This window comes from Patiria miniata, unplaced genomic scaffold (genome assembly GCF_015706575.1).
Source record: "Patiria miniata isolate m_02_andy unplaced genomic scaffold, ASM1570657v1 HiC_scaffold_1, whole genome shotgun sequence".
NCBI classification, from domain to species: Eukaryota; Metazoa; Echinodermata; class Asteroidea; order Valvatida; family Asterinidae; genus Patiria; species Patiria miniata.
Window position 1 is genome coordinate 15,824,962 of NW_024037047.1, and position 22,101 is coordinate 15,847,062.

At 41.1% G+C, this 22,101-nt stretch overlaps 1 protein-coding gene across 1 annotated transcript; it reads left to right on the top strand.

The window, feature by feature from the left end:
• The first annotated feature begins 363 nt into the window (after positions 1-363).
• LOC119730820 lies at positions 364-7,898 on the top strand. Its single transcript, XM_038203860.1, has 2 exons — positions 364-477; positions 4,380-7,898. Exons 1-2 carry the CDS (start codon positions 364-366, stop codon positions 7,896-7,898), a joined length of 3,633 nt encoding a protein of 1,210 aa, XP_038059788.1.
• The last annotated feature ends 14,203 nt before the right edge of the window (positions 7,899-22,101 follow it).

Below are 22,101 nucleotides of genomic sequence, written 5' to 3' on the forward strand. Positions count from 1 at the left end.
TGGAAATCCTGGAATCTGGAACACCATATGGGGTGCTCTGTCGAGGCGCCACTTGCTCTATTCCGGGACTAGCGGAGTCAGTTCCGCTATTCAAGAAATATTGGTCCGGCTGTGAAGCACCACTGGGTTCCTGTTGCATGCTTTTGGTGTTTACTGACTCATATTTGCTGGCTATAGTTGCCGACAGGGTTTCAATTTCTTTACCAACCTCTTTTAACTCTCTGGTGAGTAGCTTATACAACCGACTTTGTCCCTGTGGTGATGAAAGCATGTAAAAGTCCGTTCCGCAGTTCATCGCAAAGACCATCGTTCTTTCTCTCACAGCAAAATTAATTCTGTCTTTTATTTATTAAGCTGACTACAATGACTGTCTTTCTGAGCGGCTTTATGATTTCCGGCCGGTTCTGTGATTCTCCGGGCGGCTTTGGAATTCCGGCCAGCTGTCTGGCTCTCGATCCGGGCGGCTTTGGAATTCCGGTTGGCTGGCTCTCCGGGCGGCTTTGGAATTCCGGCCGGCTGGCTCTCCGGGCGGCTTTGGAATTCCGGTCGGCTGGCTCTCCGGGCGGCTTTGGAATTCCGGCCGGTTGTCTGGCTCTCCGGGCGGCATTGGAATTCCGGCCAGCTGTCTAACTCTCCGGGCGGCCTTGGTATTCCGGCCGGCTGGCTGGTTCTCCGGGCGGTTTGTCGGACACGGGGGGGGGGTGTAATTTGGTTTGAAAATTCACTACAACCTACGTTCTAAGCCTAGCTTGGATTAAAATCATAACACAAAAGAGTTCATATCCCGCCGCTGCCACCAATGTAACGGGTCTGGTTGCGGTCAAGGGCTTTTCAAGGCGGATTTGCTAGGGAAAATTAGGTCGGGTGCTTGTGACAAATAGCTACGGACGTGGACGGCACACAGACAGACAAATGGCAAAGTAAAATAAACACGGACACAGATGTTGGGTTCAGGAACAATTCTTCTTGTGATCGATATAACTTTACTCCACTTTATTCCATTTACATCTGTCCTGTCAAATAAGTTGCACGAGTCACTGGTCTGCCGCACAAGCTGTCCGAATCGTTAGCACGATCCTCTCAGTCCGACGTCCAGCTGGAAAGTGAGCGCGCTACTACAAGCCCGCGAAAAACCTGGCTTGTTGCCCACTAACACACGTACAACGCGCGTGTCACGTACGCAGCGCGCAGTGCAGACGTGACCCGGCCGTGTTCGTTACAGTACTTATTTACTGGAAAATTCTTAATACCATAGAGTGCGGAAATCCGCCCCTTCGTGAAAACGCAAAACGGCACGTTTCGCAAATTCGCCCATTCGTTAATTATGTTAGTTAAGATTTTAATTAATTTTCGAACCCGGGATCTTTGTATCCAGAGCTCAACCCGCTATCCACTAGGCTACTGTGTGGTAGCTCGGCGATGTTCGTACTTTAAAATGCTTTAAAGGTAACTGTTTGACTAAATAACAACAATGCTCCTGATATCATTGTTGTGTTTTATGAATAAACATACTGGCCCGTTCAAACTATTGAACTCATGACTTTGAAGCATGCCGCCTACGAGAAAGAAATTCGCCCGCGGCATAGCGCTTGCACAGAGCGACCATTTTTCTATAGGGTGCAACCCTGTATTAAAATTCCCACGGACACAAGTGCTAAATGCCCATACTTCAATTTTTTTATGTACTCAGAACGCTCACAGTTATTTAAAGGGAACATGTAATAAGATTTGTATGACTTAAATACATTTAAAACAGCTTCCTTGCCATGTAACTATGACTTTCTACCTCCTTTGTAGCAGTAAAATGGAGAAATTTCAACATTTTAGTTGGTTTGCTAATGAAAATTTCCATATTCATGAGCCAAAGCGTGATGTCATTCAAAGCAGAACAGTAGTATCTCCATAGCATTTTGTATAAATATATATAAAACTTTTCTTCATTTTTTTGGGAGTAAGTTCAATTTTTTTAAACTTATTTATAATGTTTAACAGCTTGTTTGGACAATAGCTGTGGTCAATATTTTTCAAAACATTTTTTTGTGGGTAAGTTTAAAGGACTAATTTTTAACAGTTCATATGCACTTTTGACAAGGAGTTCCTTGTGTGACAAAATCAAAGTAGCGCCATCTTGCATGTGTTGATGAAAGAATTTGCTAATAATTGAAAAAACCACCACTTTCTTGTCACTTTCAATGAAAACAAGTATTAAGATCGTGTATGTATTGTTGCAATTCATATCAATGTGCATGAAAACAAGATGAGCTGAATTTCCACTGCATGTTCCCTTTAAGCTGCAAAGAAAAATGATGATCATCATGTCATCTTTACCAGTGTGCACCCATACAAGGTCTCTATTTCCATTGTCCTATCCTGGCCCAGCTCCAGATGAACATTTAGACCGGGAGCTAGGTGGAGTTGAATTAACAATTTGAGCACAAAAGGTTTGACGCTACCAGGCCATTGTCCGTCAGGGGGTAGTTTAGAAATGGCCATTCTTGAGTTGACCTAGGTCAGATGGGGGTCAGGGGACCAAGGTCAAATGTCCAAAGTTTCGAATTTAATTTAAATGTCACGCACAGGTGCCGTTTTGGATTAAAGTGTTGAGATTGACCCCCTGATACCAAAAATGCTACTTAAGAACGGATAAAAGACAGATAAAGTTACCTAAGAATGATTTAAATGTTGTATTTCTATATATTTCAAATATATACTGTATACAAATGTACACGTATATCCTGGTAAAAGTGGAGCTGCTTAGACCCCTTATTTTACCCAAACCGTGCCCAGTTTTTAATAAGAGCATGAAATTCAGCTTGCAGAGCCAAAACGGTCAAAGAATCATGTTAAGAGGTGGATTCAACTTGAATCTTGTCGATTCGGGAGCGGAGCTGGATTTTTCAACAAGTGGTGAAAGGAGTAGAAACATGCCATGCCTTGAAATAATCTTGGACATTGTCCTCCCAAATTATGGGCGATGCCTAAATATGTAAAGGGGTGGTGCATACAGGGTGGTTCAAAAAAAGGACACCCACATTTGACAGAAAATTTCACCTATTTTTATTTGTTTTGTTTTTTTGACTGTCGATTAGTAGCAATTAAAGTACTGACCTTTAAGCAGATGTGATGAAAAAAAAATCGTTGCATTTGCACATTTTGTCGTTGAGCTATGCCAACTGGAACATTTCATGTGCGAAACCTGTTTGTCCACGGAGGTATACATTCCCTTCGCTTGACTGAGCTCAGTTATCGGAGCTTTATTTGAAAAGGCATGACATTTGATTGTTGTGTAATGTTATGCAACAACGAACTTAAGCCGACAGCTCATTCAGAAGATGATCTGAACACTGACATGAATAATAATTGGACAGCTTCAATAAAAGTTACCGGTGTCACATAAAAATTCGACTCCTATGAACATCGGACCGCTATTTCCCTATTATTGGTTGATCCCTCGCACGTGACAGGTCACTCACCCGAAACGATCCTAAAAATAGCATAGTATCGTACTCACGCGTGCGCAGTACAACCAATGAGTCCACATTTCATGGAGTCGGATATTCACGCTACAACGGGGCAAAATATATTTTGGTAGGAAGTTTCTTTTATTTGTATGAACTACGAAAACGTCCAATTTACATAGAATAACCCGTGGACAAGACTGATACGGCACTGGATTTGTGCACCCCTTTCAAAGTAAAACTCCGCCCTTACAATGGGCAAATTCCAAAATGGATCCCCCTCGTAAACATAATTATGTTGAGCCCATTTTTAATTCAACAAGGCCTGCCAATCGGTGTGGTTTTTGCCACAAAAATGCACGATGTTCGTCACAATTGAATCAAACCACTGATGCACGCCACCCCTTAACACTTTTAGCCACGCCCACAAATTGCGTGAAAATTATCCAAATTATGTTAATTAAACTCGAAACTTTGGACATTTGACGTTGGTCCCCTGACCTCCATTCGACCTAGGGCAACTCAAGATTTGCCATTTCTGAACTAACCCTCGACGGACAATGGTCTGGTAGCATCAAACCTTTTGTGCTCAAATTGTTAATTAAACTCCACCAAGCTCCCGGCCTAATTTAGTTGTATCAAAATTCAGCCTGCATCATAAAATGTGTAACTGAAATCGGTTGAAATGTTGATTTTTGATGCGAATTGTATGAAAACCAAAATTTTCATTTATTTTAAGGTATGCGGATGTCATATGTTTGGATCGGTTGTATTCTTTATACGTGTATGGCCTCATCAATGGCTTCAATCTTTTCCTTGCCTGATCGTAACTCTCATGTGTTAAAATTAATGATGAAATGGTCAATTAATAAACATTTAAGAACTGAATATAATCTAACATGGCATTCATTTCTTTTTCAGGGTGATACTCTGTTTGGCTCAAAGCTCGAAGAAGATGCAGTTGATACAACGGATCTCGGGGATACCTCGATAGAGCTTGTGATGTCAGACAACCTACAGGAAAAATTCAGCAAACTGAATGTAGAGGCAGAGCTTCAGGTGAGTGTCTTGGCCGGCCTGATCAAGTTGAGTGGATCAGGATCCTACCTAGGGGAACAAAGAAAGAGCGCTAGAGCTCAAAGTATGAGTCTAATCTACAAGCTGAGAACAGTCAATGAAGAGATCATGCTTCGCCAGAATAAAGATAAGATCGACCTGGAAATTCTGGCACCTTCAAATATGCAAACCGTAGATGCAACCCATGTGGTTGTAGCTATTGATTGGGGAGCAGTTTGCTCGGTTACCTGCGAGTACGAAAACAAAGAAGACAAAAATGTCACTGAAGTCAAAGGGGACTTGAGCGCAGAGCTTGATCAACTCCAAGTTTTGGTTGATATCAAAGGGTCTGCAAAAGCATCATATGATGATAAAAACAAAGGAAATCACAAAAAATTCAACTTCAAATGCAAAGCCGATGTGTCGGCTTCTGACAAGGATCTACCCGTGACATTCGAAGGTGCTGTTGAACTAGCGAGAAATCTCCCAAGTCTAGTTAAAGGTACAAACAAAGGGAAGGGGGTTCCATTGCTTTACGCGTTGAAGCGACTGGATGCTGTCGTCAAGATGTGTAGCCTCGAGATACAACTTCAAATACAATACACATCAATCAATGACGACATCATCAAAAAGTGTGCACATGTTGTGGAAGTAATCACCAAAAAGAGACAATTTCTCTACGATATTCAAAACGATCTGCATACCAGCGGGGAATTTGTCGCCGAAAGATCTCTAGCTAGGATCGATGATACCTTAAACGAGTTCATTGTGCAAGAAGCTGGTTTCAAGTCTAGGCTTCAAGATTTGGTGAAGAAAGTCAGGTCGGGTATTGTAGATGTCTCTAAAATCGAGGCATTCTTAGATAAAGAAGTGTCAGGGGCATTTTCCATTTCCGGATACAACGATCACATTAGAGAGTTTCAAAACGATGTGAACAAATTAAAATCTATCAAATCATGGAAGAAGAAGGGAATCATCTACATCGGGAAAAAATACGAAGTTACCGTGGACGACAGCAGAATGGTCTACGTACTCTACAAGACTGGCAACGAGAATGTAAAGAACGATCTTGATGAGAAAAATCTGGAGTTCTTTCTGCGACTACAAAAAACACATGCTCATGATGAGGACTACAAATTCATTGTTGTAGACCAAGACCTAAGAGAGGATATTTGGCCATCTGGCGAAAAGAAGACAACCATTCATAGCTTTGTAAATGGTGCTCAAACATCGGTAGACCTGTACGCCAAAGAAGGTGAAGACTCTGAGATGTGTCTGATAAAAATCACAGAACCAGTTTACCAGCAAATGCGCCCACACAACCGAGCATATGTCCAGATAAGATGCCCAAATGCTTTGGGCGAAAATGGTCAATGTTCAGGAGACCCTGTCACTTGGAAGTGTTACAAATGCAGAGAGTCGGTTGAATATGGCATAGAAGATAAACTGTTTCACTGCAAATGCGGAAAATCTGAGCCAAACAAATCATTCTGGCGTTGTTATGATGAGAATCACGGAAAAATCTACGTCAAGTACCCACACGATATTCTCTCTGCGGAGTTGTCAAATCTTCGGGCCATAAAGGAGTTAAACATCTTGATCCTGGGTGAGACAGGCGTTGGTAAATCTACGTGGATCAACGGTTTTATTAACTACCTTCATTTTGCTAATCTCGAAAAAGCTATGCATGCCAAGGAATTCCAGGTTTTAATACCGTCCACCTTCACCTTTACACAACACGGGAAGCAAAAGAAGATAATGGTTGGGGAAAGTGACACCAATGAGAACATGGAAGTAGGAAAATCTGCAACCAAAGAGCCTCGTTCCTATGTCTTCCGTGTAGGAGAGGAAATCGTTCGCTTGATTGACACACCAGGAATAGGAGCTACTGAAGGTATACAAGAAGATAAGAAAAACTTTGACAATATTTTATCCCATCTGACCTTCTACGAGGAGATTCATGCTGTGTGCATACTTCTCAAGCCGAACAATGCACGTCTAACAGCAATGTTCCGCTTTTGTATCCAAGAACTCCTGGCCCATCTGCATTCGTCAGCCAAAGACAATATTGTATTCTGCTTCACCCATGCTCGAGGTACATTCTACCAGCCTGGAGACACCTTGCCTATCCTCAACAGAGAGCTCAGGGACAAACAGGTTGGAATTCAAGCTACTCCAAGCAACTACTTCTGTTTTGATAACGAGCCTTTCCGCTTTTTGGCTTGTGTGAAAAGCGGGGTGGAATTCAGCCAAGGGGAGATAAACGCTTATGCTGAAAGCTGGAACTGGTCTGTTGCAGAAACCAATAAGCTATTTAAGCACATCAGCTCTTTGAGGCCTCACAATATTCGTAACACTTTGAGTATGAATGAGGCTCGAAGAATCATCGTTGCCATGAGCAAACCTTTGGCAGAAGTGGCCAAGACAATCCAACAAAATGTACAGGAAGGCAATGAAGCAAAGACACAAATTGACCTGGTCGACAGAGATATGGACAGCTTGAAAGCCAATCTGAAATTTTCTGGATTTGACCTTAAGCGCGTGGAGCTAAGCTATCCTAGAACAGTGTGTGCCGATTTAAAATGTGTCAGATATGTCCCAATCGGTGCAAGTAGAATGCAAAACACAATATACGAGCAACAATGCCATCCGCATTGTGGTCTGAGCGGAATTCCAACGCAAACAACAAATGACGCAAGACTACAGGGTTGTGCGTGCATACGCGGGACTAATTGTACGAAGTGTGGTCACCATTACACCACTCATATGCACATGACGTATGACCTGCAGGTTTTCTCCATGGAATTCCTTTCTGAAGAAGTTCAAACACAAATCAATCAAAAGAAAAGCGCTATAGAAACCAAGAAAGCTTTCAAAGAAGCAATTGATACAAAAAATGCGGAATTGAAGAAAGAGGAAAACACCATCGTGAAAACTAGCGCCAAGTATGGCTCATTCCTCAAAGCAAATGCTCTCATACCCTACAATGATGCAGTTGGGGACTATCTTGACATGTCTATTGAACAAGAGAGAAACAAATCAAAGGCAATCCGAAATGACACTCTTCTGACTACAATGGAAGACATGAAGAGACAATATGAATACGAAAGGAGAATCTTGGATCAGGCAATCGATGAAGATGGTGGCGAAAACATACACACTCCAGAGGAAGTGATGAAGCTTCAGAAAGAGCTTTTTGGCCTAAAGCATATGGGACAAACATTGAAAGATCTCTTTGATGGAATTTCCATCTCACACTCTGCCAGAAACATTGCATTCCAAGAGACGACTGCCCCCATTCCACAGAAATACAAGAAAAAAGGGGCGAAGAGCACTTGGAACTTTTCCTTTTCAATGCTCCAATGGCTGCCTTTCTCACATTGAAAGCTACAAATTTAGTTATTGAGTCAGTGTACATGCATGACAAAACACGAAGCACTTTACAAGCTGGTCGCCTTTTTCAGCATATATCAATATATCAACCAACAAAACAATCCTGAAAAGAGGTGATTTCCATTCCCCGACAGGATTGCAAAAAGAACAGCAGCAACAACAACAACCCATACACATCTTCAACATCATCAATGTCATCACCTATTTTAATTCGGGCTTAATCTATACAAACTAACTCTCCACTTGATTGTGGTGGCCCAGGGATTTATTTCAACTCTAACGTCCAAATTAAAGAGACCACTTGTATTTACAAATATTTGTTTACATTATATACACTATCACAGAAATGAATACACGTGGAATTTGCTGGAGCTTTGTGTATTATTATAACATTCGTTTTACACTATACATGTACATGTATATACATTTAAAATGGTTATGGGTATGCATATTCTTTTCCATCAATTATTAATCAATTATATCACAATACTCGAGTTATACTTATTAGTTTAGTCTTCATAAAACACAAATACACCAGTTACTTCACAGCTTCATAATTCTGTATTTACTCAATTTGATCAAGCTTTTATATGAATCGACAATAAGTCTGATCCCCACTATATGGACTCGCCAGGCAGTCCTCAGAGTGCAGCCATCACTCGTGGGCACTCACTCCGTATGGGTAGCGGTAGACCTTTGTCTCACTACGACTCACTGGCTCTGGCACGATTCACTACACCTCACTGGCTCTGCCACGACTCACTACACCTGATCACTGGCTCTGCCACGACTCACTACACCTCACTGGCTCTGGCACGACTCACTACACCCTACTGGCTCTGGCACGACTCACTACATCCCACTGGCTCTGGCACAACTCACTTTACCTCACTGGCTCGACTCACTACATCTCACTGGCTCTGGCTCGACTCACTAAACCTACCTGGTTCTGGCAAGATTCACTACATCTCACTGGCTCTGGCACGACTCGCTACACCTCGCTGGCTCTGGCATGACTCGCTATACCTCACTGGCTCTGGCACGACTCACTTCACTTCACTGGCTCAGGCACGACTCACTACACCTCGCTGGCTCTGATATGACTCACTACACCTCACTGGCTCTGGCATGACTCGCTACACCTCACTGGCTCTGGCACGACTCACTACACCTCGCTGGCTATGGCACGACTCACTTCACCTCACTGGCTCTGGCACGACTCGCTACACCTCACTGGCTCTGGCATGACTCGCTACACCTCACTGGCTCTGGCACGACTCACTACACTTCACTGGCTCAGGCACGACTCGCTACACCTCGCTGGCTCTGGCACGACTCACTACACCTCACTGGCTCTGGCACGACTCACTACACCTCACTGGCTCAGGCACGACTCACTACACCTCGCTGGCTCTGGCACGACTCACTACACCTCATTGGCTCTGGCACGACTCACTACACTTCACTGGCTCAGGCACGTCTCAATACACCTCGCTGGCCCTGGCACGACTCACTACACCTCACTGGCTCTTGCACGGGTCAGTTATCTGGCTACAGAGTGGTGTGGGACAACCCAATACAAATTGTAGACTCAATCTAAACAGATTTTGGGCAGCATACGGTCTCCAGATTCTTTTACCACAAATACAATACGCAGTCAAGATTTGAACATTCATTTTATAACAGTTTCATTGCAAATCAGTCTTCATTATAAAAAAAAACGATCTTAACTGTAACTGTAAGCCACATTTCGATAAGGACCAGAGAGATTATTTTTTTTGCATTTTACTCAAATCTTATCATTACATTCACTTCTTATGATACACTTCATCGATCAACAAATGGTTATTGGACTTGGTCCTCACTTGCAACGGCTACAGGATGGGTGCTGCTATACCAGACTGAAGTTCAAAAATTGGGCTGGTGAATTTCGGAACTGACAATTGTGCCAAACTGGCACCAAACCGACAATCAGTAAGTGAATGTTACTGATGTATCAGATCCCTGGATCATGTCATCTGTCTACATGTATTTATGTATACACTTCAACCTTAATTCATTTTTGGCAAACACACACAGACTCTCTCTCTCTCTCTGTGACTACTCTGGTCTCTAAGGAATCTTGATCGTATCTGATCTCTTTTTGCTCAACATAACAAATCTTTACAAGTGTATTAGCGTCAATATCCATGACCCGCATTTATACCCATGTTGCGTAACTCGACCCAAATGTAGTATACAGTGCGACGCAATGAGTAAACTCGTCATTCCACCTGTTGAGTACTATTGTTTGACACAAGACTATGCGCAGGAATAATACGGGGGGGGGGTGATATGAGGAAAGTTTGTATACGTCATACAATGAAAGATAAGTTGACGCATGGATGGGTGGACGCGTAAAATAAAAGTACCACAAAAATGAGGGGGGGGGGAGAATGGGTTTTGACAATCTACAACAAAACGTTGAACGAACAATATTTGGTTGGAAGCCGTCAGAGAAATTCACGTCTGAAATCATACTCTTGCACGGTGAATACAAGTAGAGTATATTAGGAAAATAAAAGAAAGAAGAAAGAACTGAATTTAAGTAATAATTATCGTTATACTTAATATTGCATTGTGTATTATGAAACGATGAAAGTATACTACACACATTGCTGTACCTTTAAGTTGTTAAACATGAAAAAACCACTGTTGTGTACTCTTGATATAACATTGAACAATGGCCACATTAAAATTGAACAAAATATATCTATATATCTCCTGTACTGCATTGTTAAATATGAAGTTAAGTAATATTATGGGGTTTTTTTTACATTAAAGTCAGGTAAGCAAAATGATTTACAAGTATACTATTTCATTTAAGCATGAGCGTAGAGTACAAACAAAGTGCTGTATTTTTTGCTATATTGCATTATTGAACAAAAAGTAATCTGCACAATTATTGTACACCTGACATTGAGAAAAAATGCAAGTTTGCAAATTATAGATCTTCTCCTACTGTATTTTTAAACGTGAAAGTAAAGGTATAAAATGTATTGTTCTCCTGGTATAGTTCTGTACATGTGAAAATAGTAAAAATCTAACTATTGTCCTCGTGATATTTCATTAAAAAATGACCGTAGAGCACGAGGTTCTGCATTACTGATATCACATATGTTGAACATGAAAAAAAAGAAGGAACATCATCAAATTCCGGATATTTCATTTATAAAAATTTCCGTAGAGGACAAGGTACTGCATTACTGATATCACATTGTTCAACTTGAAAACAAGAAGAAACATTATCCAATTCTGGATTTCTTTTTATACAAAATTATCGCAAAACAAATTTAACAATATGATATTCTGATATCATATTGTTGAACGTTGACTTAAAAAAGGACAATTATTGTTGTACTGTAATTGTTTTGTACATATACAATGTAATTAGATTCATTAAACAAATTATTGTGATATTTTATAATTATAAACCATGCAAGTAAAATGCCAATAAACTACTGCATTGCTGATGCATTGATAAATTTGAATGTTTTGTACATGTAGGTAAATTGTGGTGTTACATTAAAACATTAACAAAGTGCTGTTTTTTTTTTCTGATATCATATTGTTAGGTGTTGAAGTAGGAAAATTATTGTTCTGGTATTATTCCTTCGTATATACATTTATTAATAATACGACCGCTAATTAATGAACTTAAAAGTAGATTAGAGAAAATTATTGTAATCCTGATATTATTTAGTACACAAAAGTAGCGTAAACAAATAATTGTACTCGTGATATTGGTTTTTACGCAAAGGTAATGTAAGCAAAGAGTTGCACTCTGCGCTTATTGTGGTATTTGCTATTTTTTTCTGATATCATATTGCTGAATTTGAATGTTAAGTAGGTAAATTACTGTACTCCCGATATTGGTTTTTACGCAAAGGTAATGTAAGCAAAGAGTTGCACTCTGCGCTTAATGTGGTATGTGCTGTTTTTTTCTGATATCATATTGTTAAACGTTGAAGTAGGACAATTATTGTTCTGGTATTATTCTTTCGTACATTTATTAATAACATGACCGTTATTAATGAACTTAAATGTAGATAAGAGATAATAATCCTGGTATTATTTAGTACACAAAAGTAGCGTAAACAAATAATTGTACTCGTGATATTTCAATAAGAATACAATACAATGTGCTGTATTGCTGACAACTTGTTGTAAGGTCTAAAGTGGGAAAATCATTGTACACGAAAGTAACATATACAAAATTGTGCTCGTATTTTGGTTAAACATGCATGTAAACAGAGTGCTGTACTCTAATAATATTGCACTGTAAATGTAAGGCATGAAAGTAAAAAAGGCAAATTATTATACTCTTAATATGATAACACTATTGTTTATGAAAGCAACAGTTTTACAATACAACAGTTTACCCAATTTGCCAGCAAAACTAGAATAATTTCCCAAATCCATACATTTATATGGAAGGGCCAAAGGAATTCCAGTGTCTGTTTGTTTTTGTAAAGGGAATAGCACCTTCCAAAATTAATTTTCAAAATTGTCTGATCAACATTGTTATCCTACGTGTATCACCTCACAAAAAAATTAAGGGGATATCCCCTTAATTTTTAAAATGGCATTCTTACCTGTAGCTGAAACATGGTGTTAAACACAGTTTTGCAAACTTCAGTTTAATTCAAGCATGAAAATAAAGTACAAAATCTGGCTATTTTTGTGATATCATATTGTTAAACATTGAAGTAAAGTAGGAAGGTTATTGTTCTCGTGGTATTGTTTTATTTAGAATATGAAAGAAGCCCAAACAAACTATTGTACTCGTGATGTTTCATTTAAACATGAGAGTAAAAGGATTCCTCAAAAGCGCACTAGGCACTGTAGCTCACAAGCATGAAAGAACCTGTAGACAGAAGACAATGAGTAGAAATTACACTGTTAGAGGTTTGAGTACAAAAAGTGATGTTCTGGGGAAAACCCACGTACAGAATCACGCAGGGACTGAAAACCAAAAATCAAATATGGCACAAGCGGGATTCGAACCCGGGTCAGAGTGGTGGAAGGTGAGCAAAGTACCGCTATGCCAATAAGACGGCACTGCCTCTCTCCACCAGCCAACAACCAGGCCAACCTGAGAAATTCCTGTAACTGGGATTTTAATGTGGATGTTTCGAAAAACGATGATAGTTTTAACTCAAACACAATGATTTCTTGTTTTAAATTGTTTCAAACTCAAACAACAATCGATCTTATGTTCAGCTCCCACCCAGAGTTCATAACAGACTCTGGTGTCTTACACGTTCTGATAAGTGACCACTTTCTTGTTTATGGTCCACATAATTGGACAACGCCTAAATGAAAGGCCGTTCAATCAGATTTCGATGTTTTAAAGATATAGATAATGCTGCTCTAAAAGAGGATCTTCTTTTCATGCACCATCATGTCTTAACATTCTCAATACACGTCTTTAATATAATATTTCTGAGATGCATGTACTTGCATTTGTAATTATTAATGTTCGTCGTATGTTTCACCAATGTACTTTTCCTTCAGAGTTTTACTTTACTTAGCATTATGTAATAATTGTTATGTATGCAGGGCCCCAATGAAAACCAGTTTCTTAACTGTTTGGGCATACCCTGAGTAAAGAAATGGAATAAATAAATCAATCAATCACAAGTTACAGTAAGTCAGTCAGCCAATCAGTTAAGGAGTCAGTCAGTGAGACGGATAGGTCCTCTTGGACCAGCACTAACTGAAGCAGAAAAGGAGTCACACTGTGAACAGTGGCGCCAGGATTTAACAGTTCGAATTTTTTCAAAGAATGTTTGCCAACATTTTTGGCTGAAGAAAATAATGGGGGGGGGGACGACGGACTAGTTTGATGTTGGTGGCGCCATTTACATCCCTTTCATATTAGAAAGTAGATTGGGGGACTAAAAAAAAAAATTAACCCAACAAAATGTCCAACTTTTTTTTCTTTGGGGGGGGGGGTCCTCCAAGCCACCCCCCCCCCCTTAAGTGCGCCACTGATGTGAAAGGCTACTGTGACTTCATTTTAATAAGTTTGTCCACCTAAATAAATTAAATGAAAACAAAAATGACAGTAGCAAAACGTTAGAAGGTGACGTCACATGCGATCGGTCTTCCCTAACTAAAACAGTCGTGAGAAGGGGGAATTTGTACACGATTAGGTATTACAGTGTGCATGACTGTTGATTTTCTCAGCGCTCCTCACTGAAAATATGCTACCTGATATTGATATTCAGAGGCCTAAGTGCTTAAGTGTCCGGAGAAAATAAGCGGTCTACATTTCAGCACGCCTCCCTGCAAACATTTCTGGGTCCGTTCCCCACCCCTAAAATATAAGCTCTAGGACCGCGCCAGCCCCTCAACGGCTATAAAGGGAGAGTTGGGGAGACCACTCGGAAAGACGTTGTAGTCTGGGGACTAGACGTGGGTATGGTTTGATATGCAATAACCCGCCGCTGCGAGAGGGCGTTATCATGACCTACCAAAATCACCAACAAACCGTCAGTATAAACCTTTCTTTTGTTTGCAAACATTTTAAGCCATTTTATATGGGCTGCCGCAAGTGCATAAATTGAAGCCGTGGTTGGCAACATGTTTTCCCCCCCCCCCAAAAAAAAGGCCCCGTAGCGCCCTCAATACAAAGTAAAAAAGGCATGTTTAGGAATTATGTTTTAGCTTTGTTGACAATGTTGTATTTCCAACAATCAACTAATATTTTGGTTATCAGTAATAACTCTTTTGCAGTGTTGCACCTTCCATATTTTTGCAACTTGTGGTCAAAACCCCCCCAGGTCTGTCAAAAAAAAAATTACCATACAAATTCCTAACAAATAAGTCGATCCCCCCCCCCCCCCCCCCCCCAGTGACACCCCCAAAAAATTATACTGGTATAATGTCCGCCTGTTCAAAATACGGTACACCATTCTGTAATCTAGTGTTAATAGAAGGTCAAGTGTCTGGAGAGAAAAAAACCAGATTTTTTTTTGCTGATGCCCCCCCCCCCCTGCGAAATTTTTTGGATCCGCCTCTGTTGCCAACCAAGTGTAGAAAGGTCTATAACATCGGCTAGGGCATTTCGTAACATCTCCCATTTTCAGTCCCACATACACACCACAAAAGATCTGACCTGAAGTTGCACAAAAGTCTTGCTGCATCTTTTATACAACTGGAAGCAATTTAAGAGTTTGGTACGAACTACTATGAAATGCTTTGAATGCGCGCTGCTGCCGCTACATATCTTTGGCCAAACAGGTGCGTGGCATTACACAACCAATAAGAATTGGCCTAGACATTGTTACTGACAGTTTGTGGCTGATATTGATTGGTCGTGATATCGTTGGGCGGGTTATCGCGGCAGCGGATAGTAGTTGAGGTAGTCTGTATGGTACGGTGTGACCTTGGGCATAGAAATATGTAAAGGTCACATAAATATGTAAATATGGAAATATGTAGATATAAATATGAATGAATGGGGTTATGAAATTCCGGGCACAGTTTGACCTAATGAATGGATGGGATGAATAGGGAATAGGTGTGGGTATAAGGGACCGGGTACAGTTTGACCAATTCTATGGGAAAGATTGCATAAGGTATGGAAAAAAAAAATATATATTTTTATGGTACATTTTGGATCTTAGCCCGAATATGAGTTTCATACGTTAGTCCCTGTGAACGACCAGCTGGTCAGATCTTTAATCCCCCAACAATAGACGGGAGAGGGCGCGTGCCAAGTCAGCCCACTAGTATTGTTACGAAGTTAATCCGATCGATACAAAAAGTAATTGGATTTCCGAATGCTCGAAAGCAGAAAGCAGCGATAGATGGCAAAAATGAACTTTGCGTTGATCAGACTGAAACGAGTACGATTGTCTATTTGAAGAATTATTTTAAGTCATTTTTATTGGGTTTATGGGTATTGTGCAACGTTGCGTTTTCCAAGGTATAAACAAACACTCACCGCAGCATACTTGCAGGGTACAGCCTGTGTCGGCCATGGGGGTATATGATAAATCCACGATCCATAATCCATGCATCTGTACTGAGACCGGTGGTCGATCACCCCTCGATGATCGCACCGATCCTGGAGCAAATAAATAACTCCGTCCGTGCGCCTATATTCCTCTTGTTAATCGATACAATACCAATGGTACTCTTCTACACTGCCACCAGAATCATCCAAGTAAAAATATATGTCTGTGCGCGGTGATCGTAGAAAAGGGGAGGTTTTGGCATCAGCCAGAGCAAATGCTAGTATACATGCACACTACTGTATACACGCCGTCCGATCAGATAGCGCTCAAGTTTTCTTAATCCGTGACGGCTAAATTATCGATTAGGCTCTATAGTCTGCAGGGGCGCGTACAATAAGGAATGGATTCAGTGGTTTAAAGCCATAACAAAACGTGCGGGTATGTGGTTTTCAAGGGAACTACGGCCTGGAAAGTGCCCGATTAAGTGTATAGGAATAACACAACCATCATTGTGCATTTTGTAATATTTCGTACTAGAACGACCCCAAAAACTAAGCTATAGCCTATCCATAGTTAAAAAATCAGTCGTAACGAAGTAAAAATGGTGCCCCTTTAACGCTGTCTGTATAGGAATGCACCGAACCCTAGTTGTACCTCCGTGCCGGATTTGTTTACAAAATCGAGGATGACTGGGTTTTATCTACGACCATTTTACGGGGGTTATTTAGAGGGCGTGTTCAAGCAATAATTTTATGACTGAGAGTAGGCTTTTCCGATTGATAAGACAACACAAACAAAGAAAAATACAACTGCAGAAAGTATATACGTTATGACATTATTGCTTTATTGACTTTATTATTGCTTTATTAAATCTCTAGTGTTTTTATTTGTCTGTCCCAATGTATTTCTTCGCAATTATATCGTCATTATAATGTTGACTAGTCTTTAATCGTCACTGTCTTCCTCGCTGACGTCTTCTTCATCTTGATGGAACAATCCGTCAAATTTCATCTGGTGTTTAGGCATAATTCTGCCGAGAGCCTTTTGTACGCTAATACCCTTATATATTTTTTCTTCGAGATTGTCCACAATATCTTGATGAGTATCGTTATCTTTCAGATGTAGGTAGCTTGACAGAAAATCCCTGTACTTGTCAAAAAAGATTTGCTTGACTGCCCAGAGGGTCTTCCTATCGGCCTTTTCCTTAGCCTGATCTTCATCCATACCCTCGTTGATGTACTTTTCATGTTTTTCACTCCACATGTCACGAGTCGCTTCTTTGGACTCTTCCAACCAGTCTTGGAAAGTAGCATTGTCTTCTAATTCAGAACTAGACTCATCTTCATCGTCATCTTCTACCTCCGAGTCCGTTTCCGAGCCCGATTCATCCACGTCAGGATGATCAGATTGAATAACCTCAATTTCAGAATCATCGTTAACCCCATTCATTTCAGATTCATCTTCAGCATGAGCGTTTTCGGTATGTCGCCAGAGATTATATCTCCGTCCAAAGCTTTTATCACACTGGTTACAAGCATGGGGTTTGACTGCAGAAAAAGTATTCATGTTGAAGTTATAAAGGCTGATTCACGAATGACAAGAAACGGATGAATTGGTTTAATATATATTGTGCCGAGACCTGTCTGTTTGAGCTCATCCTGCTCTTTACCCTGCTCATCCTGCTCTTTACCCTGCTCATCCTGCTCTTTACCCTGCTCATCCTGCTCTTTACTCTATGCCGTAGAGTAGGATGAGCAGGGAAAAGAGCAGGATGAGCAGGGTAAAGAGCAGGATGAGCAGGGTAAAGAGCAGGATGAGCAGGGTAAAGAGCAGGATGAGCAGGGAAAAGAGCAGGATGAGCAGAAAAAAGAGCAGGATGAGCAGGGTAAAGAGCAGGATGAGCAGGGTAAAGAGCAGGATGAGCAGGGTAAAGAGCAGGATGAGCAGGGTAAAGAGCAGGATGAGCAGGGTAAAGAGCAGGATGAGCAGGGTAAAGAGCAGGATGAGCAGGGTAAAGAGCAGGATGAGCAGGGTAAAGAGCAGGATGAGCAGGGTAAAGAGCAGGATGAGCAGGGTAAAGAGCAGGATGAGCAGGGTAAAGAGCAGGATGAGCAGGGTAAAGAGCAGCATGAGCAGGGAAAAGAGCAGGATGAGCAGGGTAAAGAGCAGGATGAGCAGGGTAAAGAGCAGGATGAGCAGGGAAAAGAGCAGGATGAGCAGGGTAAAGAGCAGGATGAGCAGGGTAAAGAGCAGGATGAGCAGGGTAAAGAGCAGGATGAGCAGGGTAAAGAGCAGGATGAGCTCAAACAGACAGGTCTCGGCACAATATATATTAAACCAATTCATCCGTTTCTTGTCATTCGTGAATCAGCCTTTATAACTTCAACATGAATACTTTTTCTGCAGTCAAACCCCATGCTTGTAACCAGTGTGATAAAAGCTTTGGACGGAGATATAATCTCTGGCGACATACCGAAAACGCTCATGCTGAAGATGAATCTGAAATGAATGGGGTTAACGATGATTCTGAAATTGAGGTTATTCAATCTGATCATCCTGACGTGGATGAATCGGGCTCGGAAACGGACTCGGAGGTAGAAGATGACGATGAAGATGAGTCTAGTTCTGAGTTAGAAGACAATGCTACTTTCCAAGACTGGTTGGAAGAGTCCAAAGAAGCGACTCGTGACATGTGGAGTGAAAAACATGAAAAGTACATCAACGAGGGTATGGATGAAGATCAGGCCAAGGAAAAGGCCGATAGGAAGACCCTCTGGGCAGTCAAGCAAATCTTTTTTGACAAGTACAGGGATTTTCTGTCAAGCTACCTACATCTGAAAGATAACGATACTCATCAAGATATTGTGGACAATCTCGAAGAAAAAATATATAAGGGTATTAGCGTACAAAAGGCTCTCGGCAGAATTATGCCTAAACACCAGATGAAATTTGACGGATTGTTCCATCAAGATGAAGAAGACGTCAGCGAGGAAGACAGTGACGATTAAAGACTAGTCAACATTATAATGACGATATAATTGCGAAGAAATACATTGGGACAGACAAATAAAAACACTAGAGATTTAATAAAGCAATAATAAAGTCAATAAAGCAATAATGTCATAACGTATATACTTTCTGCAGTTGTATTTTTCTTTGTTTGTGTTGTCTTATCAATCGGAAAAGCCTACTCTCAGTCATAAAATTATTGCTTGAACACGCCCTCTAAATAACCCCCGTAAAATGGTCGTAGATAAAACCCAGTCATCCTCGATTTTGTAAACAAATCCGGCACGGAGGTACAACTAGGGTTCGGTGCATTCCTATACAGACAGCGTTAAAGGGGCACCATTTTTACTTCGTTACGACTGATTTTTTAACTATGGATAGGCTATAGCTTAGTTTTTGGGGTCGTTCTAGTACGAAATATTACAAAATGCACAATGATGGTTGTGTTATTCCTATACACTTAATCGGGCACTTTCCAGGCCGTAGTTCCCTTGAAAACCACATACCCGCACGTTTTGTTATGGCTTTAAACCACTGAATCCATTCCTTATTGTACGCGCCCCTGCAGACTATAGAGCCTAATCGATAATTTAGCCGTCACGGATTAAGAAAACTTGAGCGCTATCTGATCGGACGGCGTGTATACAGTAGTGTGCATGTATACTAGCATTTGCTCTGGCTGATGCCAAAACCTCCCCTTTTCTACGATCACCGCGCACAGACATATATTTTTACTTGGATGATTCTGGTGGCAGTGTAGAAGAGTACCATTGGTATTGTATCGATTAACAAGAGGAATATAGGCGCACGGACGGAGTTATTTATTTGCTCCAGGATCGGTACGATCATCGAGGGGTGATCGACCACCGGTCTCAGTACAGATGCATGGATTATGGATCGTGGATTTATCATATACCCCCATGGCCGACACAGGCTGTACCCTGCAAGTATGCTGCGGTGAGTGTTTGTTTATACCTTGGAAAACGCAACGTTGCACAATACCCATAAACCCAATAAAAATGACTTAAAATAATTCTTCAAATAGACAATCGTACTCGTTTCAGTCTGATCAACGCAAAGTTCATTTTTGCCATCTATCGCTGCTTTCTGCTTTCGAGCATTCGGAAATCCAATTACTTTTTGTATCGATCGGATTAACTTCGTAACAATACTAGTGGGCTGACTTGGCACGCGCCCTCTCCCGTCTATTGTTGGGGATTAAAGATCTGACCAGCTGGTCGTTCACAGGGACTAACGTATGAAACTCATATTCGGGCTAAGATCCAAAATGTACCATAAAAATATATATTTTTTTTTTCCATACCTTATGCAATCTTTCCCATAGAATTGGTCAAACTGTACCCGGTCCCTTATACCCACACCTATTCCCTATTCATCCCATCCATTCATTAGGTCAAACTGTGCCCGGAATTTCATAACCCCATTCATTCATATTTATATCTACATATTTCCATATTTACATATTTATGTGACCTTTACATATTTCTATGCCCAAGGTCACACCGTACCATACAGACTACCTCAACTACTATCCGCTGCCGCGATAACCCGCCCAACGATATCACGACCAATCAATATCAGCCACAAACTGTCAGTAACAATGTCTAGGCCAATTCTTATTGGTTGTGTAATGCCACGCACCTGTTTGGCCAAAGATATGTAGCGGCAGCAGCGCGCATTCAAAGCATTTCATAGTAGTTCGTACCAAACTCTTAAATTGCTTCCAGTTGTATAAAAGATGCAGCAAGACTTTTGTGCAACTTCAGGTCAGATCTTTTGTGGTGTGTATGTGGGACTGAAAATGGGAGATGTTACGAAATGCCCTAGCCGATGTTATAGACCTTTCTACACTTGGTTGGCAACAGAGGCGGATCCAAAAAATTTCGCAGGGGGGGAGGGGGGCATCAGCAAAAAAAAATCTGGTTTTTTTCTCTCCAGACACTTGACCTTCTATTAACACTAGATTACAGAATGGTGTACCGTATTTTGAACAGGCGGACATTATACCAGTATAATTTTTTGGGGGTGTCACTGGGGGGGGGGGGGGGGATCGACTTATTTGTTAGGAATTTGTATGGTAATTTTTTTTTTGACAGACCTGGGGGGTTTTGACCACAAGTTGCAAAAATATGGAAGGTGCAACACTGCAAAAGAGTTATTACTGATAACCAAAATATTAGTTGATTGTTGGAAATACAACATTGTCAACAAAGCTAAAACATAATTCCTAAACATGCCTTTTTTACTTTGTATTGAGGGCGCTACGGGGCCTTTTTTTTTGGGGGGGGGAAACATGTTGCCAACCACGGCTTCAATTTATGCACTTGCGGCAGCCCATATAAAATGGCTTAAAATGTTTGCAAACAAAAGAAAGGTTTATACTGACGGTTTGTTGGTGATTTTGGTAGGTCATGATAACGCCCTCTCGCAGCGGCGGGTTATTGCATATCAAACCATACCCACGTCTAGTCCCCAGACTACAACGTCTTTCCGAGTGGTCTCCCCAACTCTCCCTTTATAGCCGTTGAGGGGCTGGCGCGGTCCTAGAGCTTATATTTTAGGGGTGGGGAACGGACCCAGAAATGTTTGCAGGGAGGCGTGCTGAAATGTAGACCGCTTATTTTCTCCGGACACTTAAGCACTTAGGCCTCTGAATATCAATATCAGGTAGCATATTTTCAGTGAGGAGCGCTGAGAAAATCAACAGTCATGCACACTGTAATACCTAATCGTGTACAAATTCCCCCTTCTCACGACTGTTTTAGTTAGGGAAGACCGATCGCATGTGACGTCACCTTCTAACGTTTTGCTACTGTCATTTTTTTTTTCATTTAATTTATTTAGGTGGACAAACTTATTAAAATGAAGTCACAGTAGCCTTTCACATCAGTGGCGCACTTAAGGGGGGGGGGTGGCTTGGAGGACCCCCCCCCCCAAAGAAAAAAAAGTTGGACATTTTGTTGGGTTAATTTTTTTTTTTAGTCCCCCAATCTACTTTCTAATATATCCACATGTACATGTACTGTTCACGATGCTTCAAACTTGACTTACCCGTGTTTAAGAAAACCTGAGGATATTTCGAAGTGTTGCGATGGAAGACATAGAGACTACCGGAGGATGCACCCAGACTGATGTAGCTCTAACAAACACCAATACAG